Source organism: Argiope bruennichi, chromosome X1 (genome assembly GCF_947563725.1).
Source record: "Argiope bruennichi chromosome X1, qqArgBrue1.1, whole genome shotgun sequence".
Lineage (NCBI taxonomy): Eukaryota > Metazoa > Arthropoda > Arachnida > Araneae > Araneidae > Argiope > Argiope bruennichi.
This window is the reverse complement of record NC_079162.1, coordinates 81,904,695-81,922,777: the sequence shown is the minus strand read 5'-3', so window position 1 is coordinate 81,922,777 and position 18,083 is coordinate 81,904,695. Positions and strand designations below refer to the sequence as shown.

The window sequence follows — 18,083 nt, the reverse complement described above, 5'->3', positions numbered from 1 at the left end:
TCAATTTCAAAAACTTTTAATCGTATGTTTTCTTTAGTGTTAAAATAAAAAAGTAGTTTTCTTTGGACATTAAATTTCAGTATAGAGCGCTTTTTTTTCGTAAGATAAATGATCTTTTTAATTTGCATGCACAGTAATTTGTAGTAACTGATTCATTAAATTATTTGTTTTTCAGCCGTGTTAAACAACAAGAATTTTTTTTAAGTGCATTCCATATTAATTTGTTTAACAGCCTTCAAAAGTCAATTATCTGAGCGAAAAAGTTGGTCGCGCGGAAGTGGCTATTTTCCTCTCTTTTTTTAAAACCGATGTGATAAGAAGACCAAGATGATCTTGTTTGATAAATCAGCTAATAAGAAAACAGATTTTATTAAAAATATAGCCAATCCAAAGCAGTTTAGCTGTTCAATTTTATATTTATTTTGCAGTTTCTTATGTTACATTTCCAAATTTCTTAACATTATAAACTTGGATATTGTCACATTTAATATATTTATTGGTAGGTGCAATGAATATCTCATTTTCTGAAATAATTCATCATTTATTTATTTTGTTATAATTCAATACTTTTCTATCTTAGACAGGATATTAATTTTTTCATAGTAGTAATTACAAGATATCGTAACCTTTGAATTCATTTTTATTATTTTGTCCACCCCAGGTGTTCTCTCGCAATTTGAATCACCGGTGGTTTTGTCTTGCTCATCTGTTTACTGACCAAAAATTTGATGGTGGTATCCTGGGACTTGCTTATGTTGGTTCTCCCCGTAGGAATTCTGTTGGAGGAATATGCAGTCCAGGTAATTGTGTTATGTATAGTGACATTTATTCAGCTATCTTACTTTATATGTTGTGTTTTATTTAAATTCATATCAAATATTTCATATGTGAAATTATTAGCCAAATGAATTATATTGTAACAATTCATGTTTCCGCCAATTGTCGAAGGTTTAATCTTATTAAAGATACTTATTCAGAAGTGAATTGCACTGAAAACGTTTATTTTCTAACAGAATGGAATTTTTTTCGTATTTTAAATAAGATTTTTTCTTTTCTGTAATGAGACCTTCAAAGGAATCATATAATATGGAATCTAGATTTATAAATCTTTGGACTGCATTTTATTTAGTCAAGGTATAAATTTTATAAATTAAGCTTCTCTTCTTCATTTGGTTGTTTCTCTTTTTATTTATATGAAAATATATTCATATCAGATTTCACTCAATCTCAGCTTAATAATTTTTAGTCTTCAGTGTATTTGTAGTCATTTGCCAACCGTTTTGAAATATGAGATGCATGTTTTTTTCATTTTCTAGGTTATGTTAAAAATGGTTACACTCTGTATTTGAATTCCGGACTAAGCACATCCAGAAATCATTATGGCCAAAGAGTTATAACTCGTGAAGCAGATCTAGTCACGGCACATGGTGATTAATAATTCCTGAAGATTCTTAGAGGAGTATTTTTTAAATTATAAAAAAGTACTTTATTTGAAACTTCTAAATTATCATTTGCATAATTTTATGGATAATTTAGAATTATTCCATTATTTTTACAATTGTGAATTTAAATAAAGCTGTATTATATGTGAGAAATTTTTTATGTATAGGCACTATATTTTTTCTTTTTATTCCACCATGCCTGCTGTATTGCAGAATTCGGTAAGTTTATAATCGGTTTGTTTTAAATTTTAACTGTTTTTAATAGATTATCCATTACTTAGTTCTTAAACTTTTTTACTAAATGTCCTATAAGCTCTTTCAATTAAATTGCGCTTTTAGAAATTTAAATTTATATTTGTTATTTTTCCCATCTATTACTTCAATAGGCCATAATTGGGGTAGTGAGCATGATCCTGACCTACCAGAGTGCTCTCCAGATGGTCGACATGGAGGTTCATTTCTAATGTATACATATTCTGTTAGTGGCTATGACCCTAATAACAAAGTATGCTAGTTTTGTTCTGTTTCGTAATTCATAATTATTCAGCGTTTTTAAGTATTTTATAATTAAAATTTTGGAAATTTTGTGTTTCAGAAATTTTCTCCTTGTAGTATTCGCTCTGTCCGTGCTGTTTTGTTAGCAAAGGCCAGTAAATGTTTCTCAAGTGAGTGTGTTTTCTTTAAATAAATATACATGTACATATCTTCCGTGTTAAAGCATTACTAGTAAAATTCTCTTCTGTGAAAGAAATACTGACTGCCTGTCTTGAAAATTATCTGAATAAGCATGCCATACTTTATAGATATTTTTTTTATACCAATGGTTCTTATTAAATAAAAATAAATTTTCTTGTGATAGTTTATTATTAACTTAGAATACCTTGTAGATAACAAAAAGAAACATTCTGGAAAGTTACAGGCTATGGTAAAAGCCTAATAGCTTTTACTCTTAAAAATTAGTTTTTAAAATTCACTGTACCACTTTCTTAGAGTAGAATGAATAGTTGAAAAAATCAGTTGTATAAAAACCGGTATAAAAGGGTTTACACTGATTTATTCTTTGTCTACTAATGTTTCTTGCTTGCCTTTCATCTTGTTTAGAACCTGAGGAATCATTTTGTGGTAACTCACTGGTTGAGGAAGGAGAAGAATGTGATGCTGGTTTCATTGGCAGTGAGGACAATGATCCTTGTTGTGATAGTACTTGTAAATTAAAACCAGGTGCCATATGCAGGTAAGTCACTTTTATTTAGTTTCTAGTTGTTAGTTTTGTTATAGCATTGAAAATAATAGAATTATTAACATTTCTATTGAGAATTTTTAGATTGATGAGGTGCCTGTTATAAATACAGATGCTCATAAAATTCTGAATAGAGAAATAACAGCATTTTGTTTCATCAATGTTAATATTATTTTCTTATATAGTGTAGTTCCTTAGAGATTATTTAAGGGATGGAATTCTTTGATTGTCTCTCTTTATAAATGTTTCATAATGAATATATTTATCAGAAAATTCTAATGTAATGCATCTCAGGAGTTATATAAACAGGCGATTTTTTAAAAATAATAAAATTTGCATATTCTTCATTCTTTATATGCGACGTAACCGCTTCGAAATACAAAATTACTGCTCATTCTTCAGTTTACAAATAGGTGGAAAATGCCTTGTAACGTTCAGATTTCTGCAACTGATATAGTTGAAATTTGGTTTTTAAAAATTCAGAATGTTATAGTTTCTGATATTGCTGGATAAATAAATCTGAAATTCTATTGAAAAGGGATAATGCGATTGCAAAGAAGCGCTCAAGTCGAAATAAAAAACATCTCACTGATCAGTAGAGAGATTTTGCGAGCAGTATCAACCCGAAAGCAAAGGGCGGATACAAACTAACATTTTAGAATGGGTCATGTGTAAGAATATAGTCTTCAATTTGAAAAATGGTGTCAGCATTTTCTGAAGGTTAAAAAAAGGGGGAGCTCCAAATTGACCGGAAATTAGGCGTTTAGAATTAAACTGTGCCATTATACGCCAAATTACTTTATTTTAAAAGCGAAATTAGACTTATATTTTCAAACTTTCGTTAATTTCGTAGGAAAATAAAAGGGAGTATTAGTGTAAATCGTTATTTAAAGATTCCATAATTGTCAACATTAAATTCATCCCATGTTTCGACAATATAATACTATATATATATAATATAATGTATGTTACAAACTGCAAAGTCTTGAGTGTTTCTCATTTCAAGATATACTATTCTCCGTCTTATGGAGGAAAACAAAATTCAAAAATATCACAGAATGAATTGGATACCTTAAAATTGCATCATAGCAAAGCAAGCATTCTTTGGGTTAAGAAACTCATGCATTGGATGGTTGAATGGTTAGACATTTTCTTCAGGGGCGAAAAAGAATGGATGACTTTGACAACTGGGTGTACTATTAGCATGATTTACGACGAGAGAACCTCCCGAGTTTTTCAATCGATAATAGGGGAGTCTTTCATTGTGTGGATAGCATTCTTTTCCAACGGAATATTGCTTTTCTTAATGATCGACAATGGTATGATGATTATCAAAATGTCCTCAAAAACCATCTACTTCCAACTGGAAACATCTTAAGAAAGGAAAACCGAAGATTCCATCAGGACAATGCGTTAATTCACACCTCCTACTCGGCAAGAGCATAGTTTACGTAGAATCAATTGACCATTTTTGATTGGCTAGCCATCAACCCAGACCTGAATCCAGTTAAAAATCTTTAGATGACCGCCCTTGGTCCTCAGTTTTCGACTATTCAAGAATTAAAGTAACAAGTCGGTCAGAGGTGGTTCTCATCACGACAGTCACATTTTCTCCAGACACTAGTTAAAAGCATGTTTTATAGGATTTTCAAGATAATTCAAAGGAATGGATCCGAAATTTGAATTTAAATACAAAATATCTGAAAAATCCGTATATATTTTAGGACAGCGTATTTTTTTAATAAAAATTCTTTAAAATTTATATATTGTTTTTTGTTGTTGTATGTTCTGATTCTATATGCTTAATATTTTATTTCGCGATTACTGTGTCATTTTTTAACTGTTATTTTAAAAAATCTGTATTTTACTTCATAGAACACCTTTTGTTGTTTTGTAATCACCAATATTTATTTTTAAATTTATATTTTCCAAATTGTTAGTCAAAATCTATGTACTGTCATCTTCGTTTTCATTACCCTTCATTTTATATTTTAGTATTGAAATATTTCTCCATTTTCCTTAAGTTTGGCTTTTATTTTCAGTGACAAAAATGCTCCTTGTTGTCGAGGTTGTCAGTTAGTTCATGGAGGTATAATTTGCCGTGAATCCCAACCAAGTGCTTGCAAAAGAGAAGCCTACTGCAAATATCTTTTCATTGTTGTTTATAATTGAAGATTTTAATTTTATTAATATAGTTTTGGCATTCAGAAGGATATTGCCTTATGAATTCAAATTTATTTCTTAGTTAAAACTATAAATTCGTTATTTGAATAAGGGAATATACACTGCTCAAAACAATTAAAGGATATTGTAAGTCTTGTATAGAATAACAGTATAAGCAATTTTTTTTTCTTTTTTGCATAAAATGAAGGAAGAGAGTCACAAATGCATATTTTTCTTATTTCCAAGCTTCGCAATATGCAGTTTGACGTCGAAGACGACGCTTTAGCGGTAGCGAATCGGATTTGACTTTCAACTTAATGTAAGACAAAGCGGAAAAGAATTATTGATATTCTGTAAGCACGTCATTTGATGAGTGCGATGTCTCAACGAAGTCATTTAACCAAATCAGAAGCTTGGAGAATTGTTGGCCGGTTAGAGGGGGGCAAACGCAACCCGAAGTAGTAGAAGTCATTGGAGTTTCACAACGTATGTTTTCCAGGATCTGGAACCGTTTTTTACATAGATTTGAGGCTGGAAATGCAGGCCGAAGATCAGGGCATTTACGTAGATGTGCAACAACGCCCAATGAAGCCCGTTATTTACCGCTAACGGCTCGAAGACACCGAAATATGAATGCCACTCTTCTTCAACAACACGTTCGCTCGGCTACTGGCACTATAGTTTCGACATAAACTGTCCGAAACCGCCTTCACGCTGTAGATCTGTATGCTCGCCAACCAATGGTGTGTGTCACATTAACAGCAAGATACCGTCGCGCCCGTATGGAGTGGGCAACATAGCATGTGAACTGGAGGAGAATTGAATGGTACAGTATTCTTTTCTCTGAACGAGTCCCATTTTTTTGTTCATCCTGATAATAGGCGTATTTTCATCTGGAGGAACGTGGTGGCACTAGAAACAGTCCTACGTTCGTGCACGAAAGCGTAAGATTTGGTGGTGGGGGAATGATGGTATATGCCGACATCTCCATTGATGGTCGCACCGATCTCCATATCATTCGAAATGGTACTCTAATCGGTCGCCGATATAGGGATAAAATCCTGAGACCTATTGTAATCCCTTACGCTGCAGCAATTGGAGATGACTTCATCTTAATGGACGGCAATTGCAGGCCACATCGTGCTAACTTGGTGAATGATGTCCTTTTGGTGGAAGGAATCATACGAATGGATTGGGCAGCGTTTTCTCCAGATATGAACCCAATCGAACATGTTTGGTACATTCTAGGCTGACGAATTGCTGGATGCCTACCACCTCCGCAAACTCTCCAAGAACTGGAAAGAGCTCTTTTGGAGGAGTGGGACAGAATACCCCAGCCACTCATTAATAGTCTGATTGACTCGATGCCTCAAAGGTGTTTAACGTTGCTAGTCGTCCGAGGAAACCATACCCCCTACTAAAAACGATTTTCTTTTAAGGAAGCACCTTCTTATTTGTTTTTCTCATATGCACAATTTTTTTTTTCTTTTGTACCCAAAGGCTCAGTAAAACGCATTTTTTTCCTGCCAAACAAATGTCATTTTTATCGCATATAGCCTACTGCGTCTGTCGATAATGCATCAATCATTCAGACAATTCTCCAAGTGCAAGATCAACACACAACCTCAATATCCTTTAATTGTTTTGAGCAGTGTATATGACTCACAATGATTTTGAAAAAGACTAACAATAGATGTGGAATATTTGCTTTACAGATTTTTATTAATGCATAGTTATATATATAATATTGCCTTTTTAATGACATTTCATTTTAAATTATGGAGAACTATGTTGAGCTTTCAACTTAGATTTTAAATGTTTATAATTGCCTTTGAGATATTCAGATGTCTTGAACTATATAGATATTAATATTTGTATTTTGATTTTAAAATATTGATGCCGAAGTTAATCTCTTCAAATTCAAGTCAAGTTTTGAAATATTGATTCTGTTTGTTGCAAAAAATATATAGATACTAATGCATATCAAAATATTTCGTTTTTTTTTTAAATCTATAATACGTTATTACATGTGCATCTTTAAATTTTTTTATTGTGTGTTTTCTTAACATTTATTACTGGAGCTTCTCAAGACTGCCCTGCATCAATGCCTCAGCCTGATGGATCGCCCTGCTTGGATAGGTTAGTAATTTGTTTTGCGTATGTATCCGCTGATAGAATAATGATAAATGTTCGTATATAAAATATAGATATGACATTTTTTGAAGTACAATGAAAAATTAATCCTGCATTTTTTTTCCCTTCTGTGATATCACTTTTATAGCATAATTATAAATTCAGCAATTAAATTTTTATTCGAAATAATTTGTCTTATGTAAATACATTTTGAGAAGTTTTGAACAGTATACTTCTCATCTTCACTTTGGAATGTTTCTACCAAATTATCATAGATTGTCGTTTAACTAGCATATCTCTTTCTCAAATCTTACTCATAATGCGAAACAGTCTTTTATTATTATTATTATTTATCCATAGGAATTCATGTAAAATAGGGCATGAGTTCCATTTCAACAAATATATATATATATATATACAAAAGTATTAAAATCAAGTTAATAGGAAAATTTAAAAAAAAAAAAAATTAAACCAAAAAAAAAAAATATATAAAAAAGAATTTGGCCTGAAGACTTTTTCAAGGGTCACCCTCAGGCAGGGATTCAAAGAAAGGGATTTTTTCTGTGAAGGAATGCAGACATTAGTCCATTAGTCTAATAATATATATATATACAGTGGTGGCCAAAAGTGTGGACATTTTTTGAAAGTTTCATGTTTTTCAACTTTGCGTGCTTGTAGAATATATTAATTTTCACTTAAATAAAAATGTTTATATATCAAGTTGATGGTAATTTAATGTAGGATTTAATAACAAAAACAGTATTACAATATCTGTATTACAAACAAAGTTGCGCTAATTTTAGTAAGATGTATCTTAGATTTGCATTTTTTTAAAGTGATACTTACACAATCAATACTTAGTAGGATAACCCTTATTTTTTAAGACAGCTTCACAGCGTATTTTCATCGAGTGAACGAGTGTTTGGAGTTCATCTTTCGGAATAACATGGTGCCAAGAATCAATTATAGATTCAATAAGTTGTCTTTTATTGGATGGACGTTTTTGTCGTACAAGAATTTTCAAACGTCGCCACAAATTTTCAATTGGATTGAGATCAGGATTGTTTCCTGGCCATGGTAATACATATATGCCTTTATTTTGAAACCATGCTTTGCATACTTTTGCTGTGTGGCATGGAGCTGAATCCTGCTGAAAAATAAATGGTGCTTTGTTGGGGAAGAAATCCTTGATGGAACGTATCAATTTTGGTTCCAGGACAGTTTCGATGTATTTTTTGGCATTCAGAATGCCATCAATCACTTGAATTCGGCCCACACCATTTGCAGACTTACATGCCCAAATCATGGCATTTGTTGTTGTTTTCATAGTTGCTTCAATGCAATGAGGATGAAGCGCTTCACCTAGTCTACGTCTCACGTATTTTCTACCATCGCTACCAAAGAGCGATATTTTAGTCTCATCGCTCCAGATTACTTGCTTCCATTGATTTTCTGACCATTTAATGTGTTCTTTTGCCCATTTAACTCGTTTTTCGCGTTGCTTTTGATTTAAATATGGTTTTTTCCTTAGAATTCTAGCTTGTAGTCCAAATCCTGATAACCTTCTTCTTATTGTTCTTGAACTTACTGCAATACCCGCTGCACTCATTTCACATCTAATGGCATCTGATGAAATTTTTCTATCTTGAAGGCATAGGCGTTTAATTTTTCTATCGGCAGTAGCACTTGTGCATTTTTTTCGGCCTGATTTGGCCTTATTTCCCACTGATTTCGTTTTTTCGTAACGTAAACAGAACTTTCGTACACCAGAACAAGTCACTGAACCACCAACTTGTCTTGCAATTTCAGCATAAGAGAGGCCATTTTCTCTCGATATGACAATTCGGCTTCTTTTTGTAGATGTTCAATCAGTTCTTGTTGGTGACATTGTTTAAAATTAGTTTAATTAAAAAAAAAAGGACTTAAAATATTAAAAAACAGCAGTACTCTGTTTAATTGTACTAGTATGCATCGTTCCGCAAAATATTTCCACAACAATAACTCTTTTACCATCCAAATAATCTAAACTATAGTTACAGACATTTGATTGGTCCTCAGAACAGTTTTGTGATTGGCTAGTACGCTTTTATTACAAAACATGTCATTATTCAAAACGATTTGTGTTTGTTTGTTCTACTAAAATAAGCGTAACTTTTTTTTTGTAATACAGATATTGCAATACTGTTTTTGTTATTAAATTCTACATTAACTTACCTTCAATTTGATATATAAACATTTGTATTTAAGTGAAAATTAATATATTCTACAAGCACGCAAAGTTGAAAAACATGAAACTTTCAAAAAATGTCCACACTTTTGGCCACCACTGTATATATATATATATATATATATATATATATATATATATACAAATTTATAATTATATTGTTTATTTTTGTTGTTGTTTACAAGAAAGTTGTCTTAAAATTTGGAGGAAATAAAACAGCCTGATTAAGGTGACGTTTCTCAACATATGATGCAATAATTTTCAATACTTTCAGCTTTCCTTACTTCACTGTAAGGGTTTTGTTCTGCTGAGGCTACTATTTCCTCCACCCCTAAAAAATCTCATCCGCAACTCTTTGCTGTGACACAGAATGCGGCTTCATAAGCTTTTCCATAGTTCTGGCTAGGTTTTCCCACTACCTCATTAATATCGTTACTGTCCACCTCTAACCCCTAATTTTGGCCAGTCACAGCTCATCAGTTTATGCTTCACAGACACTTGCATAAACACCAAGGAAACTTGTTCGGCAACGCTATCTGGTCAAAGCTTCTTTCATACAAAAAACAAAAAAGAAAAACCCTCATTAAAAAAATGCTCGGTATAGATCAGTGCCCTATATTCAGACAAATCCTGCATGTGATGTCGCTATATCATCTCGTTCTGCAAAACATCTCTCGTTAAGCGAGGTATGACTGTATGTAAATTTTTGTGTTAATTCGAACCCTTTCATAAAAACAACTCGTGTATAAACACTGTGGAACTGCAATGCCCCAAATCTCTTTGAATGTTTGGGGACGTTGATACGGAGGAAAGCGGTTAAGCTTCATTTGTTATAGAAAGGGAAGTACTGTACGGTCCCGAACAGTACCGTTTTTTTGCTACTGTTCAAGCTCAGTTGTAAAGCTATTCCGTTGTTTCTAAAGAAAGAGATTACTATTTTTCGACTGCACTGTCTTTCTTTGCAGAGAAATGAGGTTTTAAATATTTTCTCATTGTAGAAAGTTTTTTCGCCAATTTGAAATATGAAAATAAAAATAGAACAAAATTGAAACTAATTAGAAATATTTCGTCGTATTATTTTTTTATTGGATATTTTCTTATTTTAGACATGTTATTTTCATATTTATATAATTGTTTTTATTTTAATTTTATGGTTTCATCATTTTTTTAAATTTATCATCCGCATTTGAGTAAATCTTTATGAATGACATTAACCCTTTAAAGGGCATTTTTTTTTCTAGTCATATTATGTTAAAATATTTTTAGGCTTGAAATTAGAATAAGAAAAGAGATTCATTTAGCTTATTAAATCAATTTAATTTGATTATTTAATTAATTTGGTTAATTAATAATTAAGTAACAAATCAAGGCACATCATTTTGTATGAAATAAAGAATTGAAGCATCTAAGTTTCTGTCTTTCTAAAAAAATTTGTCAGAACTTGGCGCCAACCTACATAATTTCATACAAATATTGATAAATTTGGTGGGAAGCATATTTCCCAAGGCCCTAGAAAGAGTTAAGGAATACTAGAAAAATAATCAAAAACATTTATTTTAAGGGCTACCTTTGTATAAAAATTAAATTAAAAATGAGTTATTGCTTAGTTACAAGTTTAATTGTCAACTGTACCCAAATCAGATCAATTTAATTATTATTTCTATTGGTTATTTATTCAAAATTAATTTAGAACGACAATATTTTCATTATTCTATGAGGCATCAGTGTGCAGTGTAGTGCAATTAACTGTATCCTCCCTACTGCAATGCACGAGCTGCCGCTGGTTATTCATAATAGAAAAAATTTTTTATCCTTAAAAGCTTTTCTTAAAGTTATTGTTCGATTATGAATTTTTAAGTCTTGTGTTTATTATTTTAGAGGGAAATGCAGAGATGGAGAATGTGTGCCATTTTGTGAAACCCTGGGTCTTCATTCCTGTTTATGCGACAGAGGTTTGTAATTTAAGTATTATTCTTAACATACTTGTTACTTTTTATCTTTCCTGTAAATTATTTGTTACGTATCAACAATAAAATAGGGGGAAATTGTGCAGTCTTTCATGTGTGATATACTCACTTATTTTATGTAATAATTAATCAATAGGTCTGTAGTATTAACATAAATACTTTTAAATAAGATATCATATTGTGTCGTTTGGATATATTACCCTGTTTTAAAATACAGTTTATACTTCTTCTATATTTAATATCTTCTGTAATTTAAAAACAAAAATTTACTTAGAATTCTAAGAAAGAAAAAAAGTTAGTCAAGGATAAAATATTGTTTACTTAATTGTCATTTGGAGTAAAATAATGATTGAATATATTTTATTATCTCAGTATATTATGAGAAAGGACTGTGAAAAGGTTATTTGTAAAATATCAAAATATTTAGAATAATCATGTAATTGCTATTGTAAATAAATATTTTTATACATTGTATAATAAAACTTGCGTTTTTTACCTACTGAAATCATGGGTTGTAGTTTTAGCTTGATATAATCAATATTAAAGAGCATATTTTGTTTTTGCATATGTATAGTTAATTATTTAAAAATTTCTCTTTGGAATGATGGTAATTTTTCAATATTTGCAGAGGAAGATGCATGCAAGCGATGTTGCAGACCTACCCAAAATTCGACTTGTAAGCCTATTGAACCTACTGAAATTCTTAGAGATGGCACTCCTTGTATTCATGGCTACTGTGAAAGTGTAAGTGCTGGAAATTTATTTATGTAATGTGTGCTTACATATTTTTTTTTTAATATTTTTATGGATATTTTGATGATTTTAAACTATTGATAACTAATAATTATTATAGCGTCAATTTCATTAACTTTTAAAATGTTATTTTGGTATGCAAATTTCAGGTAGAAATATTTTAACATGCATCTTATTTCACCTCTATTTTAAATATTTTGATTTCATAATATAATTTTCTTGTAATCAGGGTGAATGCAAGAAAACTGTTCAAGATATTGTTGAAAGATTTTGGGATATTATTGAAGATATAAATATCAACACTGTCAGTAAGTAAAATTTGTATATCATCAATTGAGTTCTTTTAATTTCGTTTGAATATCATTTTACAGATTTAAATCAAATTTTGAATTATTTGTGGATTTATATTTGATGCAGCTATTTTAATAAATTTTTAGTGAAATTCCTGAATGACAACATAGTGGGAACTGTTGTAATAGTGTCTCTTGTTGTTTGGATACCGGCTAGCTGCCTCATTAGTTATGTGGTGAGTTAGTTATTTATAAAATATTCATGTTACCTTTAAAACTAATCAAAATATATTAAATAAATTTTTTAAGCAAAAAAAAAAATGCTTAAAACTAAATTTGCGATTCTTCAGAATATACGCATGTATGATTTGAGATGTAAATTTGTATTATTGAAAAAAAAATAATGCAATTTCCTTTTCAAAAAATTCTTCTGGTTTTATGAAATATTTTGACATCTTACTTCTTTATAGGCTTCTAGTTTTCAAATTGTCTAATAATATTTTTAATTCTCTAATAATTTTGTTTTTTAATGAATTTTATCGCATTTTCTCCTTAGAAGTAGAGTAAGATGTTACAATTCATTATCAATTGACAGAAAATTGTCAATTGAAAAAAAATATTTACGAATTTAACTCTTGGGGATTAGGTTCATATTTAAATGTTTAACCACTTCAAAATATTTTAGAACTATAGCCAACTTTCATAACAAACTTCATCTTTCAGAATTCAGCAATTTGAGATTTATTAATTTAATTTCCTAACGGCGAAAATTTTGAATATCTCCTGAATTTTTTTACAAATTGGCATTTCTTATGATGTGATTACAAAATTTAATATAGGAATTATTTCCTGACATATTTTGAATGTTTATACTTAATATCAGGAAAATTATGCTAGTGAATTGAATAGAAGGTGATACTATGAAAAACTTCACAAAATTAATATGTTTCCATTATAATGACGGTTTTTATTTCTGTAAAATCATTTATTTATATCTGTAAAATCTAAAAACTTATTTATAATATTCTGAAAATGTCTTTAATCATCTTATTTCAGTATATGCAAAATTGATGATCTTTCATTAGTTTCATTAGATGATTTCTTAAACCATGGATACAATCCTAGCAGATATAGCTTTTTTCATTAATCCTGTATACTTTTCATACATTTTATTTTTATGCATGACATGCTGCAGAGTATACCAATACCATCCATTGTTTGTTTGTTATAGATTTTAAGTGTTAATACTTTCTGCTTCTCTCTTTAAAAAATACTCTTAAATGTATTTTGTGTTAATGTTCCAGAAAACCAAATTAATAAAATTCTGAATTGGCCTTAAACTGCCCGAAACGTTTAATTAAACTATCGGTTTTAGTATTTATTTCTATTTTTAGGACCGTAAAAAGCGAGAAGAATATGAAAGAGTCATTAGTGGCAAAACCAAACGAGAGGTTAGTTTTTCTCTATTATTTATAATTATAAGACAGAGTAGGTAGTTACATGATAGAATTGTACAGTCTTGCAAAGTTATATTTTATATACCAAATATTATTATTTATTATGTTCTTTTTTCCGTGTGTTACTGATATTTTGCTATACATGAAGTTTCCGTTCTATAATCTAAACGAATACTGAATTCTCTAAAAATTCTTTAAGTTGTTTTAAAAATGTTACTTTAAAAATTATAAAATGCTCTTATAACATGCATATTTGGCAAAGTTTTGTGCTATATGTTGAATTCAATCAGTTATTGTGAATATATTTTTAATATATAACATAGAGATAATATTGCTGAGATTTTGATTTTAAGAAATGCTTTCACTTGAATTTTAGGTGAAGCAAAACTAAATTATGGTAAAAATATATTTAAAAACCTTTAAAATGGATGATATTTTATTTATCTTTATTTGATAGATGATATTTATGTTGAATTGGTTCTACATTTTATTTAAAATGTGTGCTAAGTGATCGTTCTGAAATAAAATATTTCTATTTGGTTGAAATTACCAGAATCAAAATATTTCATTGTTCTAATTGCATTGATGATGTTGTTTTCGCCTCACCACGGAAAGGGGGATGCCGTGGCTTCTGAGGGTAAAGAACCCTGAGCACCCGAGGTGTGATTGCATTAAGTTTAGTTTATTATTAAGATAGCCTCTACAAGAAAATTTATCTTCGTTATCTAATTATGAACTTATTTTAAATGAAAATAGAAGCATGATAAACTATTACAATAAAGAATTACAGATTTTATTAAGTAATTAAAAGTGTATGTAAAGGGATAAGTTATTACTGGGCAAAAAATAGGGATAATGTATTTTAATATATTTTACTAAATGTTTTTATATTTATTCATTTCATTAAAATATTAATCTTACTCTCTTACAAATTTGAATTTAAGATTGTAGTATGAAATCGTAAAATTACTTAAATTCATTTTATAACTCCGGAAACTTTTCTTCTCAATTTTACAATCTTAATTTAGAGTGAAAAATAGATATGTTTAAAAAAATTCAAAATTATTCTTTTGTAATGTGACGTAGTAGATTAAATATTTAAATAATTTTTTCATTCAATATTAAATGCATTTTCTTTCGTGCTTATAGTATTTTTTGAATGTTTTATACTCTGAACAAGAATTCACTCTGTAACGAATTATCATATTCGTGTAAAGCTAGTAACCGCGGTTTTAGTTATATAATTTTAGTGTTAGTTTCTACTGTATTTTTTATTTTATATTTTTCTTTAAATCATTAACTGACTTTTCTTGTTTGTTTAGAGCACTAAGCCTTTCAGATTACCTAAGGAGAAAGGAACTCGTGTTATTCATATCAAAAGACAAAATCGTTTTCGCCCAGACACAACTCCTCGTAATACTCAGCCTTCCAAAGAGTGTTATCGTTATTATGGCGACCATAATGATCGTCTTTTCCCAAGAGCTACTTATAGACCAGAGCCATCGCCTCAGCATCATTATGCCCATTCAGATTCAGAATATTATGCTCCTCGTCACAGACATTTTCCTCATGTCAGAAGTCATGGAGCTGAAGATGCACATACTTATCGTCCCAAACCCCCAAGTGTTGTTACAGAAGCTTTTACGGCTTTGTGACATATGAGACAGTGTGTAGATAGGGCTGCTGCAAGAATTGCTCAAGTACAAGCCAAAAATTAAATGCTGTCAATTAGACAGTATGTGAAAAAGGCTTGAAGAGCAAAGAATCTACAGCAGAAACCGTCTACACACCATCTCATGTCTGTGATATTTAAGATTTAGTTGTGTTAAAATTTTATTATTCTAAGTTTCTTCCTCTTCATAAGTATTATCAGCTTGAGTACACGGTTTTAAACAGTCATGTTCCTAATGATACAGTGTGATCCTTATACTCATATACAGGCTGATAAATTAAGAACATTCAGTTCTTCAATTTGTCATCCTTTTTTTATTTTATTTTTTATTAGGATGCTTTCTACTGATACATGATTTATCTTGTCATACTTTAATTTAATTTGTCTGATTAATTACAATTTATTTAGAAGACATATAATTCATATAAATGAGCCATACTGATCACATTGTATTTATTTGTACATATATTTATATTTAGCATTGTAATATATTAAAATCGTTAATCACTGGCTTATTTGCATGTTTTGATGAAAGTATTTTAATGAATTTGACTTGCTTAAAGTATCTTGGGGTGCTTAGAGAAAATTGATATATTTAAAATTGTCACTTCCCTTTTTCTTCTTGCTGCTCATAAAGAAGATTTTTTACAAAATTATATTTATGTTATTTAGACTGTGAATTTTCACACACAAATGAGTAATTTAGAACAAATGAGGGACTTGTTAGTTTTGTCCTTCCAGTTGTATAGTTCGTATTGTTTTCCTTTTTAGCAATTGTTGTATTGTTATGAATATCCTGAGCATCCAGTTTTTTCATTGATATGATGAAATGAAATTTTGTGCACTGATATTAAAAGTAATACTTTTATATGACACAGTCAAAGGGTTTCTATTATGATGGAATTATCCCAAACATTTTGTAATTTATTCTAAAATCATTAGTTTTTTTAAAAGTTCTCTTTCTCTTTGATTTAGTTTTTTAAAACTAAAAGGTGATGATAGAATCAATTGGATCGTCCTGTATCTTTTGTTATTATTGTTTAGCTAAGTACAATATTTCTTGTTTTAGAGATCAATTGCTGATTCGAGCTTTTAACTTTATTACTTACTATTTTGCTGAATTTCTAATATCATTTTGTTAGAATTATTGATCAAAATAATCAATTCTTATAAAAGAATACCAGAAAAGACTTATTTTCAAAATAATAATAATTAACTTGATACTTCTCGAGAATGAATGAGTGTTTATGCTTTCACTATTCCACAGATTGTAGCCAGTAATTCAAAGGAAACTTTGTTTCCTTATAATTATTAAATATTGTATATACATATGATGGGATTTTCTTTATGCCCTATCATTTATTATTCAAATGTTGTATGTAAATCCAAGTTGTAATGAAGCTGTTGCTGTCATAACTATACAATTACATTACTTTTTCAGCGTATTTTGTACTTTTACATAATTGATGTTATTTAAAATTTTACATTGTGCACTTCTTTTATGAATTTATTTTAATGTAGAGTTAATAAGAGAAACAGTGATTTTTTTTTATCTGTGTCTGTTGTTGCAGTGCTTCCACAGACTCTGAATTTAGTCATTTTGAATAGTTCAAATGTAAATATCTGCCATACTTACATACAGTCGATTCATTAATCAACTGCAAATTCATGCATTGCTGACATTTAAAAATAGGTATATTTATCAGTATTTAAAATATTTATTAGTCCTTATTTGACATGAGTAGGGATGTACATTTTTAGCCAGAAAAAAGCATAACAGATGCAATTTTCAGTGCATTTTTGATGGATAACAGAATTTATTGTATGTAATTGTTTTAGCATAGTGTGATACCCAGTAGTTTGTAAAGTATAAAAGTTTGAAAATTAATGTTAATATTGATGTCATTGAAGAATTATATTGATGTGTTAGTTATTGGAAACAAATCGTTGTATGCTGTGCTTATTGTAAACCCATATAAAATATATTCATTGTTTGTTTAATGTTTTCAGATGCCAAATTTTGATTTAAAATTATAAAATGAACTTGTAAATGATTTTTGATTAGAAAACTCATATAAAATATATTCATTGTTTGTTTAATGTTTTCAAATGCCAAATTTTGATTTAAAATTATAAAATGAACTTGTAAATGGTTTTTGATTAGAAAACTCATTTAAAATATATTCATTGTTTGTTTAATGTTTTCAAATGCCAAATTTTGATTTAAAATTATCTATAAAATGAACTTTCAAATGGTTTTTGATTAGAAAAGATTGTCTTTAAAGTTTGAAATAAAAAATAAGGCTACCAAATTAGCATTAGTATGTGATTAGTTGTTTTTTGTTTTTAACTGAACAAGCTCGTTTTAAAATATTGTAAAAGTGTGTAAACGATCAAATTATATTGATTCAATAAAAGTTTCTTTTTTTCTTTTATGCAGATACACTGAATTTCTTTTATATATGAATGTCATTAAACACCTGATCTGTGTGTAATTATTACACAACTTTTTATTTGTGGTATATATTTTGCTGTCAGATATAAAAGAATGTAGTACTTTACTTCTATGCTTTCTGTATTAAAAATACTGATTAGCTTTCTTTGCAAGATTAATTTTAATGGGGAGTGAGTTGGTGAAGAGTTATCAAACTTGTTAAGTTTTTTAAAGTTGATATGGACTGTCCGTTTGTTGCGATCAATAGAAACTTTTAATATAAAAAATGAAAAAAATCTATTACT

The 18,083-nt window shown here is 29.5% G+C and overlaps 1 protein-coding gene across 1 annotated transcript in view; it reads left to right on the top strand.

Annotated features, from left to right (window-relative positions):
* The window catches only part of LOC129958549 (ADAM 17-like protease), a 28,501-nt gene extending 10,797 nt beyond the window's left edge, over positions 1 to 17,704 (top strand). Inside the window, exons 7-20 of the mRNA XM_056071090.1 lie at positions 662 to 800; positions 1,317 to 1,427; positions 1,656 to 1,661; positions 1,829 to 1,947; positions 2,038 to 2,107; positions 2,544 to 2,676; positions 4,725 to 4,826; positions 6,922 to 6,984; positions 11,084 to 11,157; positions 11,801 to 11,916; positions 12,155 to 12,233; positions 12,363 to 12,451; positions 13,610 to 13,666; positions 14,995 to 17,704. Coding sequence (XP_055927065.1) covers positions 662 to 800; positions 1,317 to 1,427; positions 1,656 to 1,661; positions 1,829 to 1,947; positions 2,038 to 2,107; positions 2,544 to 2,676; positions 4,725 to 4,826; positions 6,922 to 6,984; positions 11,084 to 11,157; positions 11,801 to 11,916; positions 12,155 to 12,233; positions 12,363 to 12,451; positions 13,610 to 13,666; positions 14,995 to 15,327 — 1,491 coding nt within the window. The 3' untranslated portion in view covers positions 15,328 to 17,704. The remainder of the gene's footprint in view (positions 1 to 661; positions 801 to 1,316; positions 1,428 to 1,655; positions 1,662 to 1,828; positions 1,948 to 2,037; positions 2,108 to 2,543; positions 2,677 to 4,724; positions 4,827 to 6,921; positions 6,985 to 11,083; positions 11,158 to 11,800; positions 11,917 to 12,154; positions 12,234 to 12,362; positions 12,452 to 13,609; positions 13,667 to 14,994) is intronic.
* The last annotated feature ends 379 nt before the right edge of the window (positions 17,705 to 18,083 follow it).